The sequence below is a fragment of the Diorhabda sublineata genome, chromosome 11, assembly GCF_026230105.1.
Source record: "Diorhabda sublineata isolate icDioSubl1.1 chromosome 11, icDioSubl1.1, whole genome shotgun sequence".
In the NCBI taxonomy this organism is placed as follows: domain Eukaryota; kingdom Metazoa; phylum Arthropoda; class Insecta; order Coleoptera; family Chrysomelidae; genus Diorhabda; species Diorhabda sublineata.
In genome coordinates this window covers 1,780,507-1,806,644 of record NC_079484.1, presented here as the reverse complement: position 1 = coordinate 1,806,644, position 26,138 = coordinate 1,780,507, and the positions used below count along the sequence as shown (strand labels likewise).

The following is a 26,138-nucleotide window of genomic DNA, read 5'->3' as shown; positions in this document are numbered from 1 at the left end:
TTTGTTTTATTTCGTTCGGTATTTTCCGTACGGGAGCTTCGATAACCCGCAAAAAGTATATTTCTTTCGGAAAACCTGTTAGTACATTCGAAAGGTCCCTCGTATATATTTTTTTTTCATTACAACTAAAATTTCCGAATGAATAGAAACCATTTTGGTAAAGTACATGAGGTGATCCGATAAGATATCCAGTCACGTGGATGTAATGCGCAGAAGCCAATCGCGACTGAAGGAAAACTTGCGTGAGCTCACGCGTGTCGTGTTGCGTCAATGTATTCAACCAATTTGCGCTTTGTCTTATGACAGTACCAGGGATTATAGGTGGGTAGAGGTGTGGAAAACGATAATTGCAAGATATGAACGATTCGGACCAGATTTCCTTCAAGGTTAAGGTGGAAGAAAAGTGTGTAGCCTGGAGGGGATTATAAAAATGTATTTATTGAGCCCCAACTGATGTTAAAATCTGTATTTTAACTTTAGTCACCCGATTAACCATGGATAAAAGAAAATGTTTCAATAATTGGACATTGAGGGTCTCAAACATGTCTGTACCTGTACCTAACCTAACTTTAGTCACCCAATTAACCTTTGATAACAGGAAATGTTTAAATATTTGGACATTGATGGTCTCAATCATGTATGTACTTGTACCTAACCTAACTTTAGTCGCCCAATTAACCTTTGATAACAGGAAATGTTTAAATAATTGTACATTGAGGGTCTTAAATCATGTCTGTACCTGTTTTTGGTGAATATTTAAGCATAAGGAAAAGGATAAGAGCCACAAAATGGAAAGTTTGAAAGATTAGACTTGATTATTTGCAAGGGAAAGACAGTTGGGTAGGATTGCAAAGTTTTGAAGCTACCAAAGGGATTTTAGAAGTTATCTACCGACTAGTTCTTTGCTTTTGGTCTTTATTTAACTGATTTAGTAATGACATTACTCTGTATTAGACTTTAGTCACCCAATTAACCTTTTATGAAAGGAAATGTTTAAATAATTAGACATTGAGGGTCTTAAATCATGTCTGTACCTGTTTTGGTGAATATTTAAGCATAAGGAAAAGGATAAGAGCCACAAAATGGAAAGTTTAAAAGATTCGACTTGATTATTTGCAAGGGAAACACAGTTGGGTAGGATTGCAAAGTTTTGAAGCTACCAAAGGGATTTTAGAAGTTATCTACCGACTAGTTCTTTGCTTTTGGTCTTTATTTAACTGATTTAGTAATGACATTACTCTGTATTAGACTTTAGTCACCCAATTAACCTTTTATGAAAGGAAATGTTTAAATAATTGGACATTGAGGGTCTTAAATCATGTCTGTACCTGTTTTGGTGAATATGTAAGCATAAGGAAAAGGATAAGAGCCACAAAATGGAAAGTTTAAAAGATTCGACTTGATTATTTGCAAGGGAAACACAGTTGGGTAGGATTGCAAAGTTTTGAAGCTACCAAAGGGATTTTAGAAGTTATCTACCGACTAGTTCTTTGCTGTTGGTCTTTATTTAACTGATTTCATAATGACATTAGTCTGTATTAGACTTTAGTCACCCAATTAACCTTTTATGAAAGGAAATGTTCAAATAATTAGACATTGAGGGTCTTAAATCATGTCTGTACCTGTTTTTGGTGAATATTTAAGCATAAGGAAAAGGATAAGAGCCACAAAATGGAAAGTTTGAAAGATTAGACTTGATTATTTGCAAGGGAAAGACAGTTGGATAGGATTGCAAAGTTTTGAAGCTACTAAAGGGATTTTAGAAGTTATCTACCGACTAGTTCTTTGCTTTTGGTCTTTATTTAACTGATTTCATAATGACATTAGTCTGTATTAGACTTTAGTCACCCAATTAACCTTTTATGAAAGGAAATGTTTAAATAATTGGACATTGAGGGTCTTAAATCATGTCTGTACCTGTTTTGGTGAATATTTAAGCATAAGGAAAAGGATAAGAGCCACAAAATGGAAAGTTTGAAAGATTAGACTTGATTATTTGCAAGGGAAAGACAGTTGGATAGGATTGCAAAGTTTTGAAGCTACTAAAGGGATTTTAGAAGTTATCTACCGACTAGTTCTTTGCTTTTGGTCTTTATTTAACTGATTTCGTAATGACATTACTCTGTATTAGACTTTAGTCACCCAATTAACCTTTGATAACAGGAAATGTTTAAATAATTGTACATTGAGGGTCTTAAATCATGTCTGTACCTGTTTTTGGTGAATATTTAAGCATAAGGAAAAGGATAAGAGCCACAAAATGGAAAGTTTGAAAGATTCGACTTGATTATTTGCAAGGGAAAGACAGTTGGATAGGATTGCAAAGTTTTGAAGCTACTAAAGGGATTTTAGAAGTTATCTACCGACTAGTTCTTTGCTTTTGGTCTTTATTTAACTGATTTCGTAATGACATTACTCTGTATTAGACTTTAGTCACCCAATTAACCTTTGATGAAAGGAAATGTTTAAATAATTGGACATTGAGGGTCTTAAATCATGTCTGTACCTGTTTTGGTGAATATTTAAGCATAAGGAAAAGGATAAGAGCCACAAAATGGAAAGTTTGAAAGATTCGACTTGATTATTTGCAAGGGAAAGACAGTTGGATAGGATTGCAAAGTTTTGAAGCTACTAAAGGGATTTTAGAAGTTATCTACCGACTAGTTCTTTGCTTTTGGTCTTTATTTAACTGATTTCGTAATGACATTACTCTGTATTAGACTTTAGTCACCCAATTAACCTTTGATGAAAGGAAATGTTTAAATAATTGGACATTGAGGGTCTTAAATCATGTCTGTACCTGTTTTGGTGAATATTTAAGCATAAGGAAAAGGATAAGAGCCACAAAATGGAAAGTTTGAAAGATTCGACTTGATTATTTGCAAGGGAAAGACAGTTGGATAGGATTGCAAAGTTTTGAAGCTACTAAAGGGATTTTAGAAGTTATCTACCGACTAGTTCTTTGCTTTTGGTCTTTATTTAACTGATTTCGTAATGACATTACTCTGTATTAGACTTTAGTCACCCAATTAACCTTTGATGAAAGGAAATGTTTAAATAATTGGACATTGAGGGTCTTAAATCATGTCTGTACCTGTTTTGGTGAATATTTAAGCATAAGGAAAAGGATAAGAGCCACAAAATGGAAAGTTTGAAAGATTAGACTTGATTATTTGCAAGGGAAAGACAGTTGGATAGGATTGCAAAGTTTTGAAGCTACTAAAGGGATTTTAGAAGTTATCTACCGACTAGTTCTTTGCTTTTGGTCTTTATCACCCAATTTACCATTGATATAACCGAAAATTTTTTAAATTATTAACGTTTTATCCAAATTAATTGGACCGGAATACATAGAAATGTATAATAAAAAAGAAACATTGTAATGAATTATTTTTATTTCTATGTTTGTTTTATTGAGAAAAATTTCTACATACTCATAAAAAAATAATATTTCTGCACTGAAGATATATGTAAAATATGATTTTTTTTTTCATATTTTTAATAACTTTAATAGAATTAATTAACAAATTCGGTGGCAAATTACATGAAAATGCGAAAATTGATATATCGGTGCTTGAGCAATTTTTAAAAATGAAATTAATAAATTAATTCAATTACATAATGTACAAATTAAACATTAATAAAATAGTATATAAATACAACCACTACCGATAACAATTTTAATGTAAATAATACAATATTTGTCCCCCAAAGACAATATGGCGGCCGGTTGTGACCTCATCCAATCCAATCCGATGAGTTTACGTCAAAAAGTGACTGAATAACTTCGTCGACGAGACCATTAAAGCCGATGACACACGTCAAAACAACAGTAACGTCAAGTTAGGTTGGATGTAGAATTTGCTACGAACGTCAAATGTCACCAGCGGCAAACGGCAAGTCAAGTTCATGAATCAGCCTTAATCGATGTGATTTTTAGGTTAGAAATCAGTAGCGTTCCATTAGGGAGCTGCGGGAGTGAATTTTCCGCGACATAGTTACGAAAAATGGGAATTAAGGAACTAGATAATGTTGTTGTCCACTCAATCATCAATTTCGACGGTAATTCCATTAGAAAAATCGTCAACTATTTATTTATTTACCTATTTACATCTAATATCAGGTTATACTACCTGCAATAATTAATTTTATGCCGTACACATTGAAAAAATAAATAATACTCCATATTATTGAAACCTTAAGTCTCTAATTATTACTGTACAAAAATATATACAACAAGCACCTAATGTAAGTCGATGAATTTACATAAAAAACATTGAGAAAAACAATTGATTGATTAGAGGTTGGCATAGACGTACCGGGAATTCTTAAAAACGGGCTCTGTTACCGACGCGCCGCGTTCCAAAACCACCGGTAGCCGGAACGAGCTCGGTCACGAATAAGAAAGCGGCTAAATGCGTGGAGGAGTGATAAGGAATGAACCAAGTGGAGAAAGATGAATGAAGAAGAATAATTGAGCGTTAGTTGGGGCGTTTAGACAGAATCGAGAGAACGTAGACGCATGTAAGAAGATATATTGGTGGAAACAAGTGGAGAAGGTGCATAAAGAAGAAGAGGACATCCACGTAGATGCATTTACAGGGATAGCTAACCGGCGGAGAGACTTCAAACCTTCTATACTGCTATAAGTAATTTTTTTGGTAGTTATAATAAGAATTGTCGGAGATTAACTTCCGTAACGGTTTCTTCCAAGCATTTGGAGGCTTCTTCTTCTTCTTATGTAACCGGCGCTACGGTCCTTTGAGAACAATGTCAATAATCGTTTCTGTGTTGAACGCGGTGCCTCCGACGTCGAACCCCTAGTTGGATAAGGACCGCCCTAACGACGAAGACCGTCCCCCAGGATGATTCTGCGCTGGTATCGATCAGAAGGTATCCTCTCCACGCGTACCAGCCACCTCAGACGCGCCATACATCTACCTCAGCTCATCATTCCCTCGGATCCCTCATCCTCGGGCGCCTCGGAGGCTTCCGCCAGCTGCGGTTATCCTCGAAACCGACGAAAATAATACTTTTTAGAAAAATTGAACCATAAAACTCACAATGTCGATTTGTATATTCATCGACAACATCTAGCAACTTAATACTGACGAATCCGTATCTTTTAACTCGGTTTTAAGAAATTTATCAATTTATTGAAAACTTTACCGGACGGTAAAGTCAATTTCGGTAGATCACACTTTTTATTCAGTCTTTCGAATCTCGCGTTTACCGCCCCGATTAGGGCGTTCTTAAATCGGTACGCCGTTCTGTCGACGACCGATGACGCCTTGATGCAATCGTCGCCTCCGAATTCGCAGATTCTGTAATGGTGTAGAATGGCGGTTTCTGGCGGTACGTTCAGGGTGCCGTGTCCCGGTATAAACTCCCAGACGAAGTGGTTGCCGGCTTCGACGGTAAATTCGGGTCGGCAAATGTATTTGGAGCGCTGCTTGTGCGGATGGAGTTTAGTCTTTCGACGAGTTTTCTTTAATGTTACCAAATTGGCGGCGACTGGGTCGTCGAAATCGTATACGGAATCGTCGTCGTCCCATTGGAGATAAAAAAACGCGTTTTGGAATGAAAAGGAGCCCGTAGAACGAGTGTTGAGACGGTTTTTCAAATGACTGTAAATAATAAAAGATCATTTGATAGATATTCATATAGATATGTGAATTAGAACGAACTTTTGTCAGCTACCACCAAAGTGTGACTATAATTTCGGTCCCGGACGATGTGGATTCGAAAACTCGAAATATATTAGATTTAGTACACTTTGGTACTCAATTTTGCCACAATCCCACAATGAAAACGCTTTCCGAGCTTTAGAAGACTTATATTTGACTGTAATTTCACTCCCGAACGATGTGTATTCGAAAACTCGGAATATATTAGATTTAGTACACTTTGGTACTCAATTTTGCCACAATCTTACTACGAAAATGCCCTCCGAGCTTCTTAAGACTTTTAATTGACTATAATTTTGGTTCCGGACGATGTGTATTCGAAAATTCGGAAATATATTAGATTTAATACACTTTGGTATCCAATTTTGCCACAATCCCACTACGAAAATGCTCTCCGAGCTTTAGAAGGCTTATATTTGACTATAATTTCACTCCCGAACGATGTGTATTCGAAAACTCGGAATATATTAGATTTAGTACACTTTGGTACTCAATTTTGCCACAATCTTACTACGAAAATGCCCTCCGAGCTTCTTAAGACTTTTACTTGACTATAATTTTGGTTCCGGACGATGTGGATTCGAAAACTCGAAATATATTAGGTCTAGTACACTTTGGTACTCAATTTTGCCACAATCCCACAATGAAAACGCTTTCCGAGCTTTAGAAGACTTATATTTGACTATAATTTCACTCCCGGACGATGTGTATTCGAAAATTCGGAAATATATTAGATTTAGTACACTTTGGTACTCAATTTTGCCACAATCTTACTACGAAAATGCCCTCCGAGCTTCTTAAGACTTTTAATTGACTATAATTTTGGTTCCGGACGATGTGTATTCGAAAATTCGGAAATATATTAGATTTAATACACTTTGGTATCCAATTTTGCCACAATCCCACTACGAAAATGCTCTCCGAGCTTTAGAAGGCTTATATTTGACTATAATTTCACTCCCGAACGATGTGTATTCGAAAACTCGGAATATATTAGATTTAGTACACTTTGGTACTCAATTTTGCCACAATCTTACTACGAAAATGCCCTCCGAGCTTCTTAAGACTTTTACTTGACTATAATTTTGGTTCCGGACGATGTGGATTCGAAAACTCGAAATATATTAGGTCTAGTACACTTTGGTACTCAATTTTGCCACAATCCCACAATGAAAACGCTTTCCGAGCTTTAGAAGGCTTATATTTCACTATAATTTCACTCCCGGACGATGTGTATTCGAAAATTCGGAAATATATTAGATTTAATACACTTTGGTATCCAATTTTGCCACAATCCCACTACGAAAATGCTCTCCGAGCTTTAGAAGGCTTATATTTGACTGTAATTTCACTCCCGAACGATGTGTATTCGAAAACTCGGAATATATTAGATTTAGTACACTTTGGTACTCAATTTTGCCACAATCTTACTACGAAAATGCCCTCCGAGCTTCTTAAGACTTTTACTTGACTATAATTTTGGTTCCGGACGATGTGGATTCGAAAACTCGAAATATATTAGGTCTAGTACACTTTGGTACTCAATTTTGCCACAATCCCACAATGAAAACGCTTTCCGAGCTTTAGAAGGCTTATATTTGACTATAATTTCACTCCCGGACGATGTGTATTCGAAAATTCGGAAATATATTAGATTTAATACACTTTGGTATCCAATTTTGCCACAATCCCACTACGAAAATGCCCTCCGAGCTTTCGAATACTTATACTTGACTATAATTTCGGTTCCAAACGATTAGTATTCGAAAACTCGGAAATATATTAGATTTAATACACTTTGGTATCCAATTTTGCCACAATCCCACTACGAAAACGTTCTTTATATATATATTCGACTTACTCAATCATTTGTCCTAATGTGTCATTGTATTTCGGTAGGATGTATTCGTCTAAATCGATTAGAAGGATGTGCGAAAATTTATACATTGATCTGTAAAGGCAATCGTTTAAGGATGCGAATAGTCCTTCGGTTCTTATGTCTTTTTGCGAAACCATATCCAAATTCCAAGGTAGTATTGTCACCAGTCCTTTTTCAGCGTAATCCTTTAGAATGCAATTTACTTGATTTCCGATTGTGTGATTATAAAATGTGAAATGTTCTACTCCGAGTAGTCGGTTGAATTCTATGAATTCTAAAATTTGGAGATCCTATAAAAAATTATCAATTTTCAAAATTAGTGAAAAAGTTTTTTACTAAATTAACGACAATATAATAATTTTCATTTTATAAAAGTTTAATTATTGAGGCATTTAAAACTACAAATACAATGTGAGTCATTTAGATTAGTGCGTGTCATTTAGATTAGGGAGAAATGTTTTAAAAACATATTAAAATGCTTTTTCTTGGTAATGTTATTATGTAAAGTCATGTTTGAGTCATTTAGATTAATGTGAGTCATTTAGATTAGTGCGAGTCATTTAGATTTGGGAGAAATGTTTTAAAAACATATTAAGTTGCTTTTTCTTGGTAATGTTATTATGTAAAGTCATGTTTGAGTCATTTAGATTAATGTGAGTCATTTAGATTAGTGCGAGTCATTTAGATTAGGGAGAAGTGTTTTAAAAACATATTAAGTTGCTTTTTCTTGGTAATGTTATTATGTAAAGTCATGTTTGAGTCATTTAGATTAATGTGAGTCATTTAGATTAGTGCGAGTCATTTAGATTAGGGAGAAGTGTTTTAAAAACATATTAAGTTGCTTTTTCTTGGTAATGTTATTATGTAAAATCATGTTTGAGTCATTTAGATTAATGTGAGTCATTTAGATTAGTGTGAGTCATTTAGATTAGGGAGAAATGTTTTAAAAACATATTAAAATGCTTTTTCTTGCTAATGTTATTATGTGAAAGTTTCATATTTCAACATCAAATACAGTTTGAGTCATTTAGATTAGAGTGAGTCATTTAGATTTGGGAGAAATGTTTTAAAAACATATTAAGTTGCTTTTTCTTGGTAATGTTATTATGTAAAGTCATGTTTGAGTCATTTAGATTAATGTGAGTCATTTAGATTAGTGCGAGTCATTTAGATTAGGGAGAAATATTTGAAAAACATATTAAGTTGCTTTTTCTTGGTAATATTATTATGTGAAAGTTTCATTTTTCAACATCAAATACAGTTTGAGTCATTTAGATTAGAGTGAGTCATTTAGATTAGTGCGAGTCATTTAGATTAGGGAGAAATGTTTTAAAAACATATTAAGTTGCTTTTTCTTCGTAATGTTATTATGTGAAAGTTTCATTTTTCAACATCAAATACAGTTTGAGTCATTTAGATTAGAGTGAGTCATTTAGATTTGGGAGAAATGTTTTAAAAACATATTAAGTTGCTTTTTCTTGGTAATGTTATTATGTAAAGTCATGTTTGAGTCATTTAGATTAATGTGAGTCATTTAGATTAGGGAGAAATATTTGAAAAACAAGTTGCTTTTTCTTGGTAATATTATTATGTGAAAGTTTCATTTTTCAACATCAAATACAGTTTGAGTTATTTAGATTAGAGTGAGTCATTTAGATTAGTGCGAGTCATTTAGATTAGTGCGAGTCATTTAGATTAGGGAGAAATGTTTTAAAAACATATTAAGTTGCTTTTTCTTGGTAATGTTATTATGTAAAGTCATGTTTGAGTCATTTAGATTAATGTGAGTCATTTAGATTAGTGCGAGTCATTTAGATTTGGGAGAAATGTTTTAAAAACATATTAAGTTGCTTTTTCTTGGTAATGTTATTATGTAAAGTCATGTTTGAGTCATTTAGATTAATGTGAGTCATTTAGATTAGTGCGAGTCATTTAGATTAGGGAGAAATATTTGAAAAACATATTAAGTTGCTTTTTCTTGCTAATGTTATTATGTGAAAGTTTCATATTTCAACATCAAATACAGTTTGAGTCATTTAGATTAGAGTGAGTCATTTAGATTTGGGAGAAATGTTTTAAAAACATATTAAGTTGCTTTTTCTTGGTAATGTTATTATGTAAAGTCATGTTTGAGTCATTTAGATTAATGTGAGTCATTTAGATTAGGGAGAAATATTTGAAAAACATATTAAGTTGCTTTTTCTTGGTAATATTATTATGTGAAAGTTTCATTTTTCAACATCAAATACAGTTTGAGTTATTTAGATTAGAGTGAGTCATTTAGATTAGTGCGAGTCATTTAGATTTGGGAGAAATGTTTTAAAAACATATTAAGTTGCTTTTTCTTGGTAATGTTATTATGTAAAGTCATGTTTGAGTCATTTAGATTAATGTGAGTCATTTAGATTAGTGCGAGTCATTTAGATTTGGGAGAAATGTTTTAAAAACATATTAAGTTGCTTTTTCTTGGTAATGTTATTATGTAAAGTCATGTTTGAGTCATTTAGATTAATGTGAGTCATTTAGATTAGTGCGAGTCATTTAGATTAGGGAGAAATATTTGAAAAACATATGAAGTTGCTTTTTCTTGCTAATGTTATTATGTGAAAGTTTCATATTTCAACATCAAATACAGTTTGAGTCATTTAGATTAGAGTGAGTCATTTAGATTTGGGAGAAATGTTTTAAAAACATATTAAGTTGCTTTTTCTTGGTAATGTTATTATGTAAAGTCATGTTTGAGTCATTTAGATTAGTGTGAGTCATTTAGATTAGGGAGAAATATTTTAAAAACATATTAAAATGCTTTTTCTTGCTAATGTTATTATGTGAAAGTTTCATATTTCAACATCAAATACAGTTTGAGTCATTTAGATTAGAGTGAGTCATTTAGATTTGGGAGAAATGTTTTAAAAACATATTAAGTTGCTTTTTCTTGGTAATGTTATTATGTAAAGTCATGTTTGAGTCATTTAGATTAATGTGAGTCATTTAGATTAGTGCGAGTCATTTAGATTAGGGAGAAATATTTGAAAAACATATTAAGTTGCTTTTTCTTGGTAATATTATTATGTGAAAGTTTCATTTTTCAACATCAAATACAGTTTGAGTCATTTAGATTAGAGTGAGTCATTTAGATTAGTGCGAGTCATTTAGATTAGGGAGAAATGTTTTAAAAACATTTTAAGTTGCTTTTTCTTGGTAATGTTATTATGTGAAAGTTTCATTTTTCAACATCAAATACAGTTTGAGTCATTTAGATTAGTGCGAGCCATTTAGATTAGGGAGAAATCTTTTTCAAAATATCAAATATAATGAAATGTATACTTTTGGAAAGTTTTAACCTCAATTTTCAGAGCACATTAAGATGTTTTTCTCTGGTAATGTGAAAGTTTCATTATTGAGACCATCTAAAACTTCAAATACAGTGTGAGTCATTTAGATTAGAGAGGAATATCTTTGAAAATATTAAATAATAAAAAGTGCCATTTTGGAAAAAACAATTATTTTACACATAAGAGAGATGAAAAACTCACTCTGTTATATTCGAAATGTAGAGGTTTAACACAAACTCCGAACTTGTACTGAGACGGTCCAGTTGCGCCGTTACCGCCCCCGTTTATCCACGAAGGCATCGACGACGTTTCGTTATGATTATTGATAACCGCCAATAGATTGATAGGAGGATCTCTAGGTCTAGCTACTACACTAACCGCCGCAGGAACAGTCTTATTTGCGGGAAGCGGACACATCACGAAACAGGCACTGTATTTCAAGTTCCAATTTTCGCGAATCACCTGCGAGAGAATTATTATTCGCAAATATTGTTCGAATTTAATGAATTTTTGTCAATTCCTACAAATCCTAACCCTGACCGGTATCGAGGACTCTTCCGCAAAGCATGGGACGGTTTACCTTTCATCAAATCTGTCAGACTGTCTTCCGACGTTACAAATTATTGGTGGTGTGGCAGCACTGACGCGAATACGTCAAATCTGTCATTGTCATATCCGAGTTTGGTTTTTTTTTTTCACCTACAGTTACGAATCGACGCAAAAATGCCCGGAAATTGTCGCTTTGAGCACGCTTTTGATCCAAAGTGGGCAAACGCGGCATCCAGCGCGAGTTTTCTCCAGTTATGATGATAAAAATTTATCGAATAACCCTCGTAAATGAAACATTAGTCATTGCACGAATCGTTCGTGGTATTTCGCCGGAATGATTAATAGTTTCGCGTTGTATGAATGATATTACGTCAAATCTGAAAGGAAAATCCTGCTAGGAACGATACGTACTATCTCATTTACTCATCTTCCTCGTCTCGCTAGAATCAAGGTCAACAAGTCGAGAACGAATCAATGTTAATCGCTTTCAATTATGTACGAACTTAAATGTCAGTCCGATGGAAATTAACTTCATTTATGCGAGAATGTTTCGACCCACGGGATCTTGATTAACGAAATTGGGAAAGTTGAATTACCATCAAGTCTCCACCAGGTAGATTACGAACGTTTTAGTAGTGGGATTGTGGCAAAATTGGTGTTTAATTATCAACTAACTAATTCCCGATTCCCCATATATATTCGAAAGCTCGGAATATATTAGATTTAGTACACTTCGGCGTTTGATTTTGCCACAATCCCACTACGAAAACGCCTTTCGAGCTTTCGAAGACTTATACTTGACTATAATTTCGGTCCTGGACGATGTGGATTCGAAAACTCGAAATATATTAGATTTAGTACACTTTGGTACTCAATTTTGCCACAATCCCACAAAGAAAACGCCTTTCGAGCTTTCGAAGACTTATACTTGACTATAATTTCGGTCCTGGACGATGTGGATTCGAAAACTCGGACATATATTAGATTTAGTACACTTTGGTATTCGATTTTGCCACATTCCCACTACGAAAACGCCCTTCGAGCTTTCGATGACTCATACTTGACTATAATTTCGGTTCTGGACGATGTGTATTCGAAAACTCGGAATATATTAGATTTAGTACACTTTGGTACTCAATTTTGCCACAATCCCACTACGAAAACGCCTTTCGAGCTTTCGAAGACTTATACTTGACTATAATTTCGGTCCTGGACGATGTAGATTCGAAAACTCGGACATATATTAGATTTAGTACACTTTGGTATTCGATTTTGCCACATTCCCACTACGAAAACGCCCTTCGAGCTTTCGATGACTCATACTTGACTATAATTTCGGTTCTGGACGATGTGTATTCGAAAACTCGGAATATATTAGATTTAGTACACTTTGGTACTCAATTTTGCCACAATCCTACTACGAAAATGCCCTCCGAGCTTCTTAAGACTTTTACTTGACTATAATTTTGGTTCCGGACGATGTGGATTCGAAAACTCGAAATATATTAGGTCTAGTACACTTTGGTACTCAATTTTGCCACAATCCCACAATGAAAACGCTTTCCGAGCTTTAGAAGACTTATATTTGACTATAATTTCACTCCCGGACGATGTGTATTCGAAAACTCGAAATATATTAGATTTAGTACACTTTGGTATTCAATTTTGCCACAATCCCACTACGAAAACGCTCTCAAGGGAAACGTCGATTGGAGGTCCCGCTGAAAGATGATCGTTTAAAATGGATTCACCCAAACAACCGGAACGTGGAAAATCAATTTTGAAATGGCACAAAATCACCTGTTAGAAATGGAGGTTTCCTTAAAAAAAATAGTCACGATTTTTCACTGGGAGTTTCTTTGTTAAAATTCCACCTAGATCGGAAAATTTTTCTTACCTTTATTTTAGCCGGAACGGTGAGAGAAACGTGGGCCGTCGAGTTGGAATCCGCCTTATACCATAATCGACACCAGACCCTTTCGGCCCCCCGAGTTTTCGTGGCCCCTATTACCCGAACTATCCTTTGACCTTTTCTTTCGTCGTAATACGCGGAAAATACGAAGAATTTGTATCTGAAACGGGAACGTCGAAATTAGGTCGACATTATCCTGTCTAAAAAATTCCACTCGGCGCTTTAAACCGAAAACGTCAAGTAATTTCATCTAGGCGACTGAATTGAATTTTTTTCTGTTAAATAATTGAAGCGGAAACTTCCATTTCATAATAGATTCAAGTATGAAATAGTTATTTACGTAATTAGTCATGTTGTCAAAAAAAACTGTTATTTTGGAACGGGTAAAGTTGCATTTACAAGTTCCCACCTCTACATAACTTTAATATCGTTTATTTAGAAAAAAATCGTTTGTTTTGACTCCGTGAAGTATAAAATTTAGAAAAAGCTACGAATTCATGGAATTGATTGATGTAATCAGGTCATTTACGTCAATATTATTCGAAAAACATCAAATTTTGATAAGGCTCGTTAATGTTGAAATAGAGCGAAGAAAATGGGTCAACTAGAAAATTTCGGAACGTCACCTTTAAAAAATACAATTGCTGTTCACTCTCAAAGTATCAAAGTTTTCCGATTGGTTCATTTAGGCACGATGTAGACCGCGAAGCCAGTCCTGTTCGTGTTTGGCGGACGTGTTCGTTATTTCCTAGAATTTTATAGACAATTTCTGAGAAGGAAAACTAGAAATTTCCAAGAAAACTAAGACGCTAGAACGCGATGAGTCTCTAGCAGCCGGAGGGAGCTAATAACTTGGAATAGAGTGACTAAATGGATTGAAACACATCAAATTCAGCAGCTTTGACTATACGAGTTCAAGTGCCACGAAAACGACTACCACTGAAGATGACTGGAGTTTTTAAATAAATTAGTGCGCTAAGTGTTAGTGAATAAGTGTTAGTAAATAGTTCATACGAATAACAAAATGTTGGAGCCTTGTTGATAATTAAAATTAGTGTTTAAACATTGTCCGTAGTCCCATAAATACTCAGCTTCACCATTAGATGTCTCAATTTGCTATCGTTTGCGTTCCGTGTAAAATAACTCTTCGATTTGACCATCCGAAGTAAGTTTCAACATTTCCGCAAGTCTGTTTTTGACTATACGAGTCCAGGTGCCACGAAAACGACTACCACTGAAGATGACAGGAGTATTTAAATAAATTAGTGCGCTAAGTGTTAGTGAATAGTTCATACGAATAACAAAATGTTGGAGCCTTGTTGATAATTAAAATTAGTGTTTAAACATTGTCCGTAGTCCCATAAATACTCAGATTCACCATTAGATGTCTCAATTTGCTATCGTTTGCGTTCCGTGTAAAGTAAAACTTCGATTTGACCATCCGAAGTAAGTTTCAACATTTCCGCAAGTCTGTTTTTGACTATACGAGTCCAGGTGCCACGAAAACGACTACCACTGAAGATGACTGGAGTTTTTAAATAAATTAGTGCGCTAAGTGTTAGTGAATAAGTGTTAGTAAACAGTTCATACGAATAACAAAATGTTGGAGCCTTATTGATAATTAAAATTAGTGTTTAAACATTGTCCGTAGTCCCATAAATACTCAGATCCACCATTAGATGTCTCAATTTGCTATCGTTTGCGTTCCGTGTAAAGTAAAACTTCGATTTGACCATCCGAAGTAAGTTTCAACATTTCCGCAAGTCTGTTTTTGACTATACGAGTCCAGGTGCCACGAAAACGACTACCACTGAAGATGACTGGAGTTTTTAAATAAATTAGTGCGCTAAGTGTTAGTGAATAAGTGTTAGTAAACAGTTCATACGAATAACAAAATGTTGGAGCCTTATTGATAATTAAAATTAGTGTTTAAACATTGTCCGTAGTCCCATAAATACTCAGATTCACCATTAGATGTCTCAATTTGCTATCGTTTGCGTTCCGTGTAAAGTAAAACTTCGATTTGACCATACGAAGTAAGTTTCAACATTTCCGCAAGTCTGTTTTTGACTATACGAGTTCAAGTGCCACGAAAACGACTACCACTGAAGATGACGGGAGTTTTTAAATAAATTAGTGCGCTAAGTGTTAGTGAATAAGTGTTAGTGAATGTTTCAATTTACTATCGTTACTAAGTTCAACATTTCCGCAAGTCGGTCTTTGACTATCCGAGTCCAGGTGCCACGAAAACGACTACCACTGAAGATGGCGTCAGATGAATCCACGGTTTACAGCTGATTAAAGGCGCTCTAGATAGTAAAGATATTTCAAAAGTACAACAGAAACAACTGGGGCACCATTTCCGTTTCCAGCAATTCAAAAGAACTTTCAACTTATCGGGATAACGAAACGGAGTATTTAAATAAATTAGTGCGCTAAGTGTTAGTGAATAAGTGTTAGTAAATAGTTCATACGAATAACAAAATGTTGGAGCCTTGTTGATAATTAAAATTAGTGTTTAAACATTGTCCGTAGTCCCATAAATACTCAGATTCACCATTAGATGTCTCAATTTGCTATCGTTTGCGTTCCGTGTAAAGTAAAACTTCGATTTGACCATACGAAGTAAGTTTCAACATTTCCGCAAGTCTGTTTTTGACTATACGAGTCCAGGTGCCACGAAAACGACTACCACTGAAGATGACTGGAGTTTTTAAATAAATTAGTGCGCTAAGTGTTAGTGAATAAGTGTTAGTAAACAGTTCATACGAATAACAAAATGTTGGAGCCTTGTTGATAATTAAAATTAGTGTTAAAACATTGTCCGTAGTCCCATAAATACTCAGATTCACCATCAGATGTCTCAATTTGCATTCCGTGTAAAATAACTCTTCGATTTGACCATCCAAAGTAAATTTCAACATTACGCGCAAGTCGGTTTTTGACTATACGAGTCCAGGTGCCACGAAAACGACTACCACTGAAGATGACAGGAGTATTTAAGTAAATTAGTGCGCTAAGTGTTAGTGAATAAGTGTTAGTTCATACGAATAACAAAATGTTGGAGCCTTGTTGATAATCAAAATTAGCGATTTATATTTTTGGTACCAAAAATGTTTTCTTTTTGGATGGGCTTTTCTCTCTGACGGTTATATCGAGTAATTGCGGGAAAGCGTCGGCGGTAAACGTCGGGAAAAGATGAAGTGAGGGCCGTTACTCTGCCAGAAGTTGCGTTTTCATTACCGATTATTCAAGTTTCCGCGGAAAATCTGAATGTGGACTGTTGTCGGATGAAATGAAATATGTCGATGGTTGGGAAAGTTCTGATGAGAACCATAACCGTAGAATAGGGATACCTAATTTATATAAGTGAAGTTTCACACGTTGCCGTGCGCCGCATACGTGTACGTGTGAAATGGGCCTAAAATAGTTTAGTTGGAGTAGTGCCCGGCGTTTGGAGATGCCTGTGGATGTTGATCTTGAACTCGCGCTTCTCCAGAGAACTGAGTCGCGATGGATCGAAGTTGTGGGCGTCTACAGGCAAACTCGGTGCTTTTGGTCAACTCTGGATCGCCTATAAGTCGAAGTGCTCTCTCTTATATTGAGTCGAGCATCTTCGGGGTGTGCTGCAGAGCCGAGCTCCACATGTGCAAGCAATATTCCGAAGATGGACGAATCTGGCAAGGTTTTGTGAAGGTCCGTTGCCTAATCCTATCGAAAGACTATGCCAGGACATATTGCTCCTAACCTCAACACCCAACAACCAAAATTGCGGTGATGGTGATATTTTATGTCCAGACAGGACCAAATCCTGAACTGCAAGATTTGTAAAAACAGCAGCCTGAGTTTTTGCTTCATTAAACTCAATTAGATTGCTTCCAAGCCATTCCAGGTTGCTTCCAAGATCTGTATTGGTGGTGGTAGATCATTGATGTACAGGAAAAAGAAAGTGGGTGACAAGATGCATCCCCGGGTAACACCAGCGTCGACCTCAGACCTTTTTGAGGTGTGTCCATCTATAGCGGAACTGGAAGGATCGGTCTTTGAGGAAGCTACCAAGCCAGTCGATAAGTGAAGTAATAAAACACCCTGTATATATTTTTTAGGATGAAATCCACCTTTTTTTTTAGTATTTCTGATCCTTAAAATGTAATAAATCGCGAAAACGAAATGCGAGATTTACTTGGGACGTTCTGTATATATTTATCTGTTGAAATGAAATCTCAAAGTGTTGTTCCAAGTGCAATTAGAATGAAGAAAAAAATGAAAAAATTGATCCTTTCGGTTAAAATTAACTCATTTTGGCATTTTTACCCCCAAAAATTTGTTGAATCGTTAAGAGGGAATGTAAAATTTATTTGGGACGCTCTGTATACAATTTCTGTTGAAATTACATTTACAAATCGTGATAGAAAGAAGAAAAAAATGAAAAAATTGATCCTTTCGGTTAAAATTAACTCATTTTGGCATTTTTACCCCCAAAAATTTGTTGAATCGTTAAGAGGGAATGTAAAATTTATTTGGGACGCTCTGTATACAATTTCTGTTGAAATTACATTTACAAATCGTGATAGAAAGAAGAAAAAAATGAAAAAATTGATCCTTTCGGTTAAAATTAACTCATTTTGGCATTTTTACCCCCAAAAATTTGATGAATCGTTAAGAGGGAATGTAAAATTTATTTGGGACGCACTGTATACACTTTCTGTTGAAATTACAATGAAGAAAAAAATAAAAAAAAATTGATCCTTGCGGTTGAAATTAACTCATTTTGGCATTTTTACCCCCAAAAATTTGATGAATCGTTAAGAGAGAATGTAAAATTTATTTGGGACGCACTGTATACACTTTCTGTTGAAATTACATTTACAAATCGTGTTAGAATGAAGAAAAAAATGGAAAAATTGATCCTTTCGGTTGAAATTAACTGATTTTGGCATTTTTACCCCCAAAAATTTGATGAATCGTTAAGAGGGAATGTAAAATTTATTTGGGACGCACTGTATACACTTTCTGTTGAAATTACATTCACAAATCGTGTTAGAGTGAAGAAAAAAATGAAAAATTGTTATAAAAATTGATCCCCTCTATTGCAAATGACTCATTTTTGCATTTTTCGTCACCAAAATTTTCTAATTCGTAAAGAGGGAGTGCAAGATTCACTTGGGACGCACTGTATATACTTTCTGTTAAATTTACAATTACAAAGCGTGGTTTTGTGTGTTATAATGATGGAAGGAGTTGAAAAAATTATTATAAAAATGAATTTTCTACTTATTTTTGGCCATTTTTGTCCCCGAATTCGATAAATCGTGATTGTATTGTAAATTCGGTTAATTTTTCTAATGAAACAACTTCACCTTCGAAAATAATCAACATCGCAGTTATGTCATTCGTTATTTCAGAAATTGTTTTAGGGAATGTTACATCGTTTGATATGAATTTAATTAAATTTCAGCTAGTGGAGCAGACATTATTCAACCCCCGTCACATCTGGAACATTCTAATAACTTCCGCGTACCACTAATGCCAGGGACGTACGGGGGGTCGGAAAAAGTGTCAAAAATATTTTTTTACACGCAGTATAAAAGCGAAAATCATTGAATTCGTCGGTCACGTTCACAATTATGTATAGAGTGTCTCATTTCCATATATTTTTTTTGTAATTTCTGGAGAAAGTATATACAGGGCGTACCAAGGAGATTTTGCATTCCCTCATCGCGATTTTTCAAATTTTCGGAACGAAACTAGCCGAAATGAGTGGATTTTAATCTAGGGGATCGATTTTTATAATAATTTTTCATCTATTTCATTTTTGTAACATCCCAATTCACGCTCTGTGTTCGTGATTTCAATAGAAAGTTTATACTGGGAGTCCCAAGTAAATATTGCATTTCTTCATCTCTATTTATCAAAGTTTGGAGATGAAAACCACGGTTTGTGATTGTAATTTCTGTAGAAAGTATATACAGGGTGTCCAAAGCATACCCTCATCTCACGAATTATCGAATTTTAGGGGCAAAAATTGCCAAAATAAGGTGGATTTTATCTTGGAAAATCAATTTTTATCACAATTTTCAACTTTTTCCAATTTTTCTGGTACTCAGGACCATGCTTTGTGTTCGTAATATTAATAAAAAGTATATACAGAGCGTCCCAAGTAAATTTGACATCCGCTTATCACGATTTATCAAATTTTAAGGACAAAAAAGGTGAAAATACGTGAATTTTATCTTGGAAAATCAATTTTTATCATAATTTTCAGCTTTTTACATTATTATAGCGATCAGAACCACGGTTTGTGCTCGTAATTTTAATAAGTAGTATATACAGAGCGTCCCAAATAAATTTTACATTCCCTCTTAACGATTCATCAAATTTTTGGGGGTAAAAATGCCAAAATCAGTTAATTTCAACCGAAAGGATCAATTTTTTCATTTTCTTCTTCATTCTAGCACGATTTCTAAATGTAATTTCAACAGAAAGTGTATACAGTGCGTCCCAAATAAATTTTACATTCCCTCTTAACGATTCATCAAATTTTTGGAGGTAAAAATGCCAAAATGAGTTAATTTTAACCGAAAGGATCAATTTTTTCATTTTTTTCTTCACTCTAACACGATTTGTGAATGTAATTTCAACAGAAAGTGTATACAGTGCGTCCCAAATAAATTTTACATTCCCTCTTAACGATTCATCAAATTTTTGGGGGTAAAAATGCCAAAATGAGTTAATTTCAACCGAAAGGATCAATTTTTCCATTTTTTTCTTCATTCTAACACGATTTGTGAATGTAATTTCAACAGAAAGTGTATACAGTGCGTCCCAAATAAATTTTACATTCCCTCTTAACGATTCATCAAATTTTTGGGGGTAAAAATGCCAAAATGAGTTAATTTCAACCGAAAGGATCAATTTTTCCATTTTTTTCTTCATTCTAACACGATTTGTGAATGTAATTTCAACAGAAAGTGTATACAGTGCGTCCCAAACAAATTTTACATTCCCTCTTAACGATTCATCAAATTTTTGGGGGTAAAAATGCCGAAATGAGTTAATTTCAACCGAAAGGATCAATTTTTTCATTTTTTTCTTTATTCTAACACGATTTGTAAATGTAATTTCAACAGAAATTGTATACAGAGCGTCCCAAATAAATTTTACATTCCCTCTTAACGATTCATCAAATTTTTGGGGGTAAAAATGCCGAAATGAGTTAATTTCAACCGAAAGGATCAATTTTTTCATTTTCTTCTTCATTCTAGCACGATTTGTAAATGTAATATCAGCAGAAAGTGTATAAGGTGCGTCCCAAATAAATTTTACATTCCCTCTTAACGATTCATCAAATTTTTGGGGGTAAAAATGCCAAAATAAGTTAATTTCAACCGAAAGGATCAATTTTTTCATTTTTTTCTTCATTCTAACACGATTTGTGAATGTAATTTCAACAGAAAGTGTATACAGTGCGTCCCAAACAAATTTTACATTCCCTCTTAACGATTCATCAAATTTTTGGGGGTAAAAATGCCGAAATGAGTTAATTTCAACCGAAAGGATCAATTTTTTCATTTTCTTCTTCATTCTAGCACGATTTGTAAATGTAATATCAGCAGAAAGTGTATAAGGTGCGTCCCAAATAAATTTTACATTCCCTCTTAACGATTCATCAAATTTTTGGGGGTAAAAATGCCAAAATAAGTTAATTTCAACCGAAAGGATCAATTTTTTCATTTTTTTCTTCATTCTAACACGATTTGTGAATGTAATTTCAACAGAAAGTGTATACAGTGCGTCCCAAACAAATTTTACATTCCCTCTTAACGATTCATCAAATTTTTGGGGGTAAAAATGCCGAAATGAGTTAATTTCAACCGAAAGGATCAATTTTTTCATTTTCTTCTTCATTCTAGCACGATTTGTAAATGTAATATCAGCAGAAAGTGTATAAGGTGCGTCCCAAATAAATTTTACATTCCCTCTTAACGATTCATCAAATTTTTGGGAGTAAAAATGCCAAAATAAGTTAATTTCAACCGAAAGGATCAATTTTTTCATTTTTTTCTTCATTCTAACACGATTTGTGAATGTAATTTCAACAGAAAGTGTATACAGTGCGTCCCAAACAAATTTTACATTCCCTCTTAACGATTCATCAAATTTTTGGGGGTAAAAATGCCGAAATGAGTTAATTTCAACCGAAAGGATCAATTTTTTCATTTTTTTCTTTATTCTAACACGATTTGTAAATGTAATTTCAACAGAAATTGTATACAGAGCGTCCCAAATAAATTTTACATTCTCTCTTAACGATTCATCAAATTTTTGGGGGTAAAAATGCCGAAATGAGTTAATTTCAACCGAAAGGATCAATTTTTTCATTTTCTTCTTCATTCTAGCACGATTTGTAAATGTAATATCAGCAGAAAGTGTATAAGGTGCGTCCCAAATAAATTTTACATTCCCTCTTAACGATTCATCAAATTTTTGGGGGTAAAAATGCCAAAATAAGTTAATTTCAACCGAAAGGATCAATTTTTTCATTTTTTTCTTCATTCTAACACGATTTGTGAATGTAATTTCAACAGAAAGTGTATACAGTGCGTCCCAAACAAATTTTACATTCCCTCTTAACGATTCATCAAATTTTTGGGGGTAAAAATGCCGAAATGAGTTAATTTCAACCGAAAGGATCAATTTTTTCATTTTCTTCTTCATTCTAGCACGATTTGTAAATGTAATATCAGCAGAAAGTGTATAAGGTGCGTCCCAAATAAATTTTACATTCCCTCTTAACGATTCATCAAATTTTTGGGAGTAAAAATGCCAAAATAAGTTAATTTCAACCGAAAGGATCAATTTTTTCATTTTTTTCTTCATTCTAACACGATTTGTGAATGTAATTTCAACAGAAAGTGTATACAGTGCGTCCCAAACAAATTTTACATTCCCTCTTAACGATTCATCAAATTTTTGGGGGTAAAAATGCCGAAATGAGTTAATTTCAACCGAAAGGATCAATTTTTTCATTTTTTTCTTTATTCTAACACGATTTGTAAATGTAATTTCAACAGAAATTGTATACAGAGCGTCCCAAATAAATTTTACATTCTCTCTTAACGATTCATCAAATTTTTGGGGGTAAAAATGCCGAAATGAGTTAATTTCAACCGAAAGGATCAATTTTTTCATTTTCTTCTTCATTCTAGCACGATTTGTAAATGTAATATCAGCAGAAAGTGTATAAGGTGCGTCCCAAATAAATTTTACATTCCCTCTTAACGATTCATCAAATTTTTGGGGGTAAAAATGCCAAAATAAGTTAATTTCAACCGAAAGGATCAATTTTTTCATTTTTTTCTTCATTCTAACACGATTTGTGAATGTAATTTCAACAGAAAGTGTATACAGTGCGTCCCAAACAAATTTTACATTCCCTCTTAACGATTCATCAAATTTTTGGGGGTAAAAATGCCGAAATGAGTTAATTTCAACCGAAAGGATCAATTTTTTCATTTTCTTCTTCATTCTAGCACGATTTGTAAATGTAATATCAGCAGAAAGTGTATAAGGTGCGTCCCAAATAAATTTTACATTCCCTCTTAACGATTCATCAAATTTTTGGGAGTAAAAATGCCAAAATAAGTTAATTTCAACCGAAAGGATCAATTTTTTCATTTTTTTCTTCATTCTAACACGATTTGTGAATGTAATTTCAACAGAAAGTGTATACAGTGCGTCCCAAACAAATTTTACATTCCCTCTTAACGATTCATCAAATTTTTGGGGGTAAAAATGCCGAAATGAGTTAATTTCAACCGAAAGGATCAATTTTTTCATTTTTTTCTTTATTCTAACACGATTTGTAAATGTAATTTCAACAGAAACTTGTATACAGAGCGTCCCAAATAAATTTTACATTCTCTCTTAACGATTCATCAAATTTTTGGGGGTAAAAATGCCGAAATGAGTTAATTTCAACCGAAAGGATCAATTTTTTCATTTTCTTCTTCATTCTAGCACGATTTGTAAATGTAATATCAGCAGAAAGTGTATAAGGTGCGTCCCAAATAAATTTTACATTCCCTCTTAACGATTCATCAAATTTTTGGGGGTAAAAATGCCAAAATAAGTTAATTTCAACCGAAAGGATCAATTTTTTCATTTTTTTTCTTCATTCTAACACGATTTGTGAATGTAATTTCAACAGAAAGTGTATACCAGTGCGTCCCCAAACAATTTTACATTCCCTCTTAACGATTCATCAAATTTTTGGGGTAAAAATGCCGAAATGAGTTAATTTCAACCGAAAGGATCAATTTTTTCATTTTTTTCTTTATTCTAACACGATTTGTAAATGTAATTTCAAAAGAAATTGTATACAGAGCGTCCCAAATAAATTTTACATTCCCTCTTAACGATTTTTGGGGGTAAAAAAGCCAAAATGAGTCAATTTCAACCATTATTCTAGCACTCAGAAGCACGCCATATTTCGCCAATTTCGATAGAAAGTATACAGGGTATACCTAGGAAGTCTCACATCCGATCAACACGAACATGCCTATATCTTTAATCATTTTCCAGATATATCAAGAAATACGTAAACTTTTGAAATGAAAAAGCCCAAAATTCGTTGAAAACGTCGTATAATATATAAAAATCCATTTAGTTAGAAGAATTTCTGAAATTTCCATTTGGTAACCTTCATAATTCACATAATTTAATAAATTTTGAAAATAAACCGATTGTTTTCCATTATAACGATTTACCGTAGAAAAAATAGTGTACGCAACTCGCATTTAATGACTATCACAATCTCGTACTTGGATGTAGAACTTGGGTCGACTACATAGCGAAAAATAATGACAAGAGGACGTCTCAATCGGCCCTAAGTGCTTCGAAACCGAGAGGATCAACCGAGAATTGGATTGGAAGAAGATTCAGCTACCAGAAAAGGTATCAGAAGCCGAACCACGACCAGAATTGGAAACCCCAAGAAGAATCAAGTTTCGTTAACCAAATTACCGTCTTCAGACACTGAAAAAGTGGAATAATCGTGGAAAACCACCAACGGGAAACACCCGGAAGTCATCCAAGACTATATACCGACGTTTAAGGATTGGGTCGACTACATAGCGAAAAATAATGACAACAGGACGTCTCAATCGGCCCTAAGTGCTTCGAAACCAAGAGGATCAAGCGAGAGTTGGATTGGAAGAAGATTCGGAGGCTTCTGCTGCATTTTAGGCAAGACCACGACCAGAAATGAGAGCACCAAAAAGAATATGAAGAAAGGAATCATGAATTTAAGAGACAGGATCTCGAGTAGGGCTCTAGAAAGTGTTTAAGATACCGCCACAGACTTTTCTCATCTGGAGAACGCCTCAACGCGTTTTTTAGAAGATTATCCTGGAAGGGAAAGGGTTAAATACGAATATATATATATATTTTATAATCCATATTAGGAATATTTTGTTTTGACTCACCTTGTATTGCTAATATTTTGCCAGGCACCTTCGTTCAGCGTCGTATTTTCCGGAAACGGAGGTAACAGAGTTTCGGAAATAACCTATAAATATTAATTAGTTCAAAATATTCCAGCTGGAAAGCGGTTTAACGAATAAATTAAAAAAAAAATGAAAATAAAAGAAATACGTGGTTTCAATATGGTCAAATATATATTTTTCTTTATGGCGCATAACTAAATAGTGAATTAATAAAATTGTAAAATAAACTTGGATAAAAATGGATGATATTAGAAATTAGTTTCGGAAAATTCGCAAGTCGACTGATTTACAAGATATGTGGCAACATGGCACCGACCCGTGATCTATTTTTGGGTTATTTTTACTAGGCGAATGATATTTTGATGTATTTGGTGGGAAACAAAAATTGTTGAAAAAAGTGGCCATAGAAATTATTTTCAAAATTTTATGTCAAAATATGAAGTTGAAAAAGCGAAATTTCCAAAATTTTCACAATTTAACGACACTTTTTATACAATAAAATAATTAAACAACAAAATCTGCGCATTTTTCATTCCACAAGTTTTCGTTTATCTTTTGAAATAAAAACTGGGGGAGAGTGGGAAAATTTTTATGAAAAAAAAAAGCCTTTAAATCCGGTTCTGCTTAGTCGATTTTTATAAATTTCCATATATTTAGTATAGCTGAATAATAAATTTTCCAAAAAACGTCAAGTTTACCAAAATCGGTTAAGCAGAACCGGACTTAGAAGTTTTTTTATATAACAAAGTTCTCACTCTCCCCTACCTCTTATACGAAGAGATAGACGAAAACTTGTGGGATAAAAAATACGCAGAATTTAGTAAAGAATTCGATTATCGTATACAAAGTGTCACTTGATTGGATTAATTGTCGAAAAATTAGTTTTTCAATTAAATATTTTTAAATACGTCTTCTAGTAGGGGCCCTTTTTAATTTGTCCACCCGGTAGATTTAATAGCGATAAATTTCGATTTTTAGGTTCTTCTTTAACTAACGTGGGTTCCAAAAATTATCAAAAAATGACCCTAGGAATTATTTTCAAAATTTTGTATCAATCACTAGAAAATATATTTGAAAATATGAAGTTGAAAAAGCGAAATTTCCAAAATTTTCACAATTTAACGACACTTTTTATACAATAAAATAATTAAACAACAAAATCTGCGCATTTTTCATTCCACAAGTTTTCGTTCATCTTTTGAAATAAAAACTGGGGGAGAGTGGGAAAATTTTTATGAAAAAAAAGCCTGTAAGTCCGGTTCTGCTTAG

The 26,138-nt window shown here is 33.9% G+C and overlaps 1 protein-coding gene across 2 annotated transcripts in view; it reads right to left on the bottom strand.

The window, feature by feature from the left end:
- Positions 1-3,377: 3,377 nt before the first annotated feature.
- The window catches only part of LOC130450344 (beta-1,4-galactosyltransferase galt-1), a 53,058-nt gene continuing 30,297 nt past the window's right edge, over positions 3,378-26,138 (bottom strand). For both annotated transcript variants that reach the window (XM_056788685.1, XM_056788686.1), the window contains 5 exons: positions 24,849-24,931; positions 13,348-13,522; positions 11,103-11,363; positions 7,549-7,856; positions 3,378-5,627 (listed from right to left, as the gene is read on the bottom strand). In XM_056788685.1, coding sequence (XP_056644663.1) covers positions 5,126-5,627; positions 7,549-7,856; positions 11,103-11,363; positions 13,348-13,522; positions 24,849-24,931 — 1,329 coding nt within the window. In that variant the 3' untranslated portion in view covers positions 3,378-5,125. The remainder of the gene's footprint in view (positions 5,628-7,548; positions 7,857-11,102; positions 11,364-13,347; positions 13,523-24,848; positions 24,932-26,138) is intronic.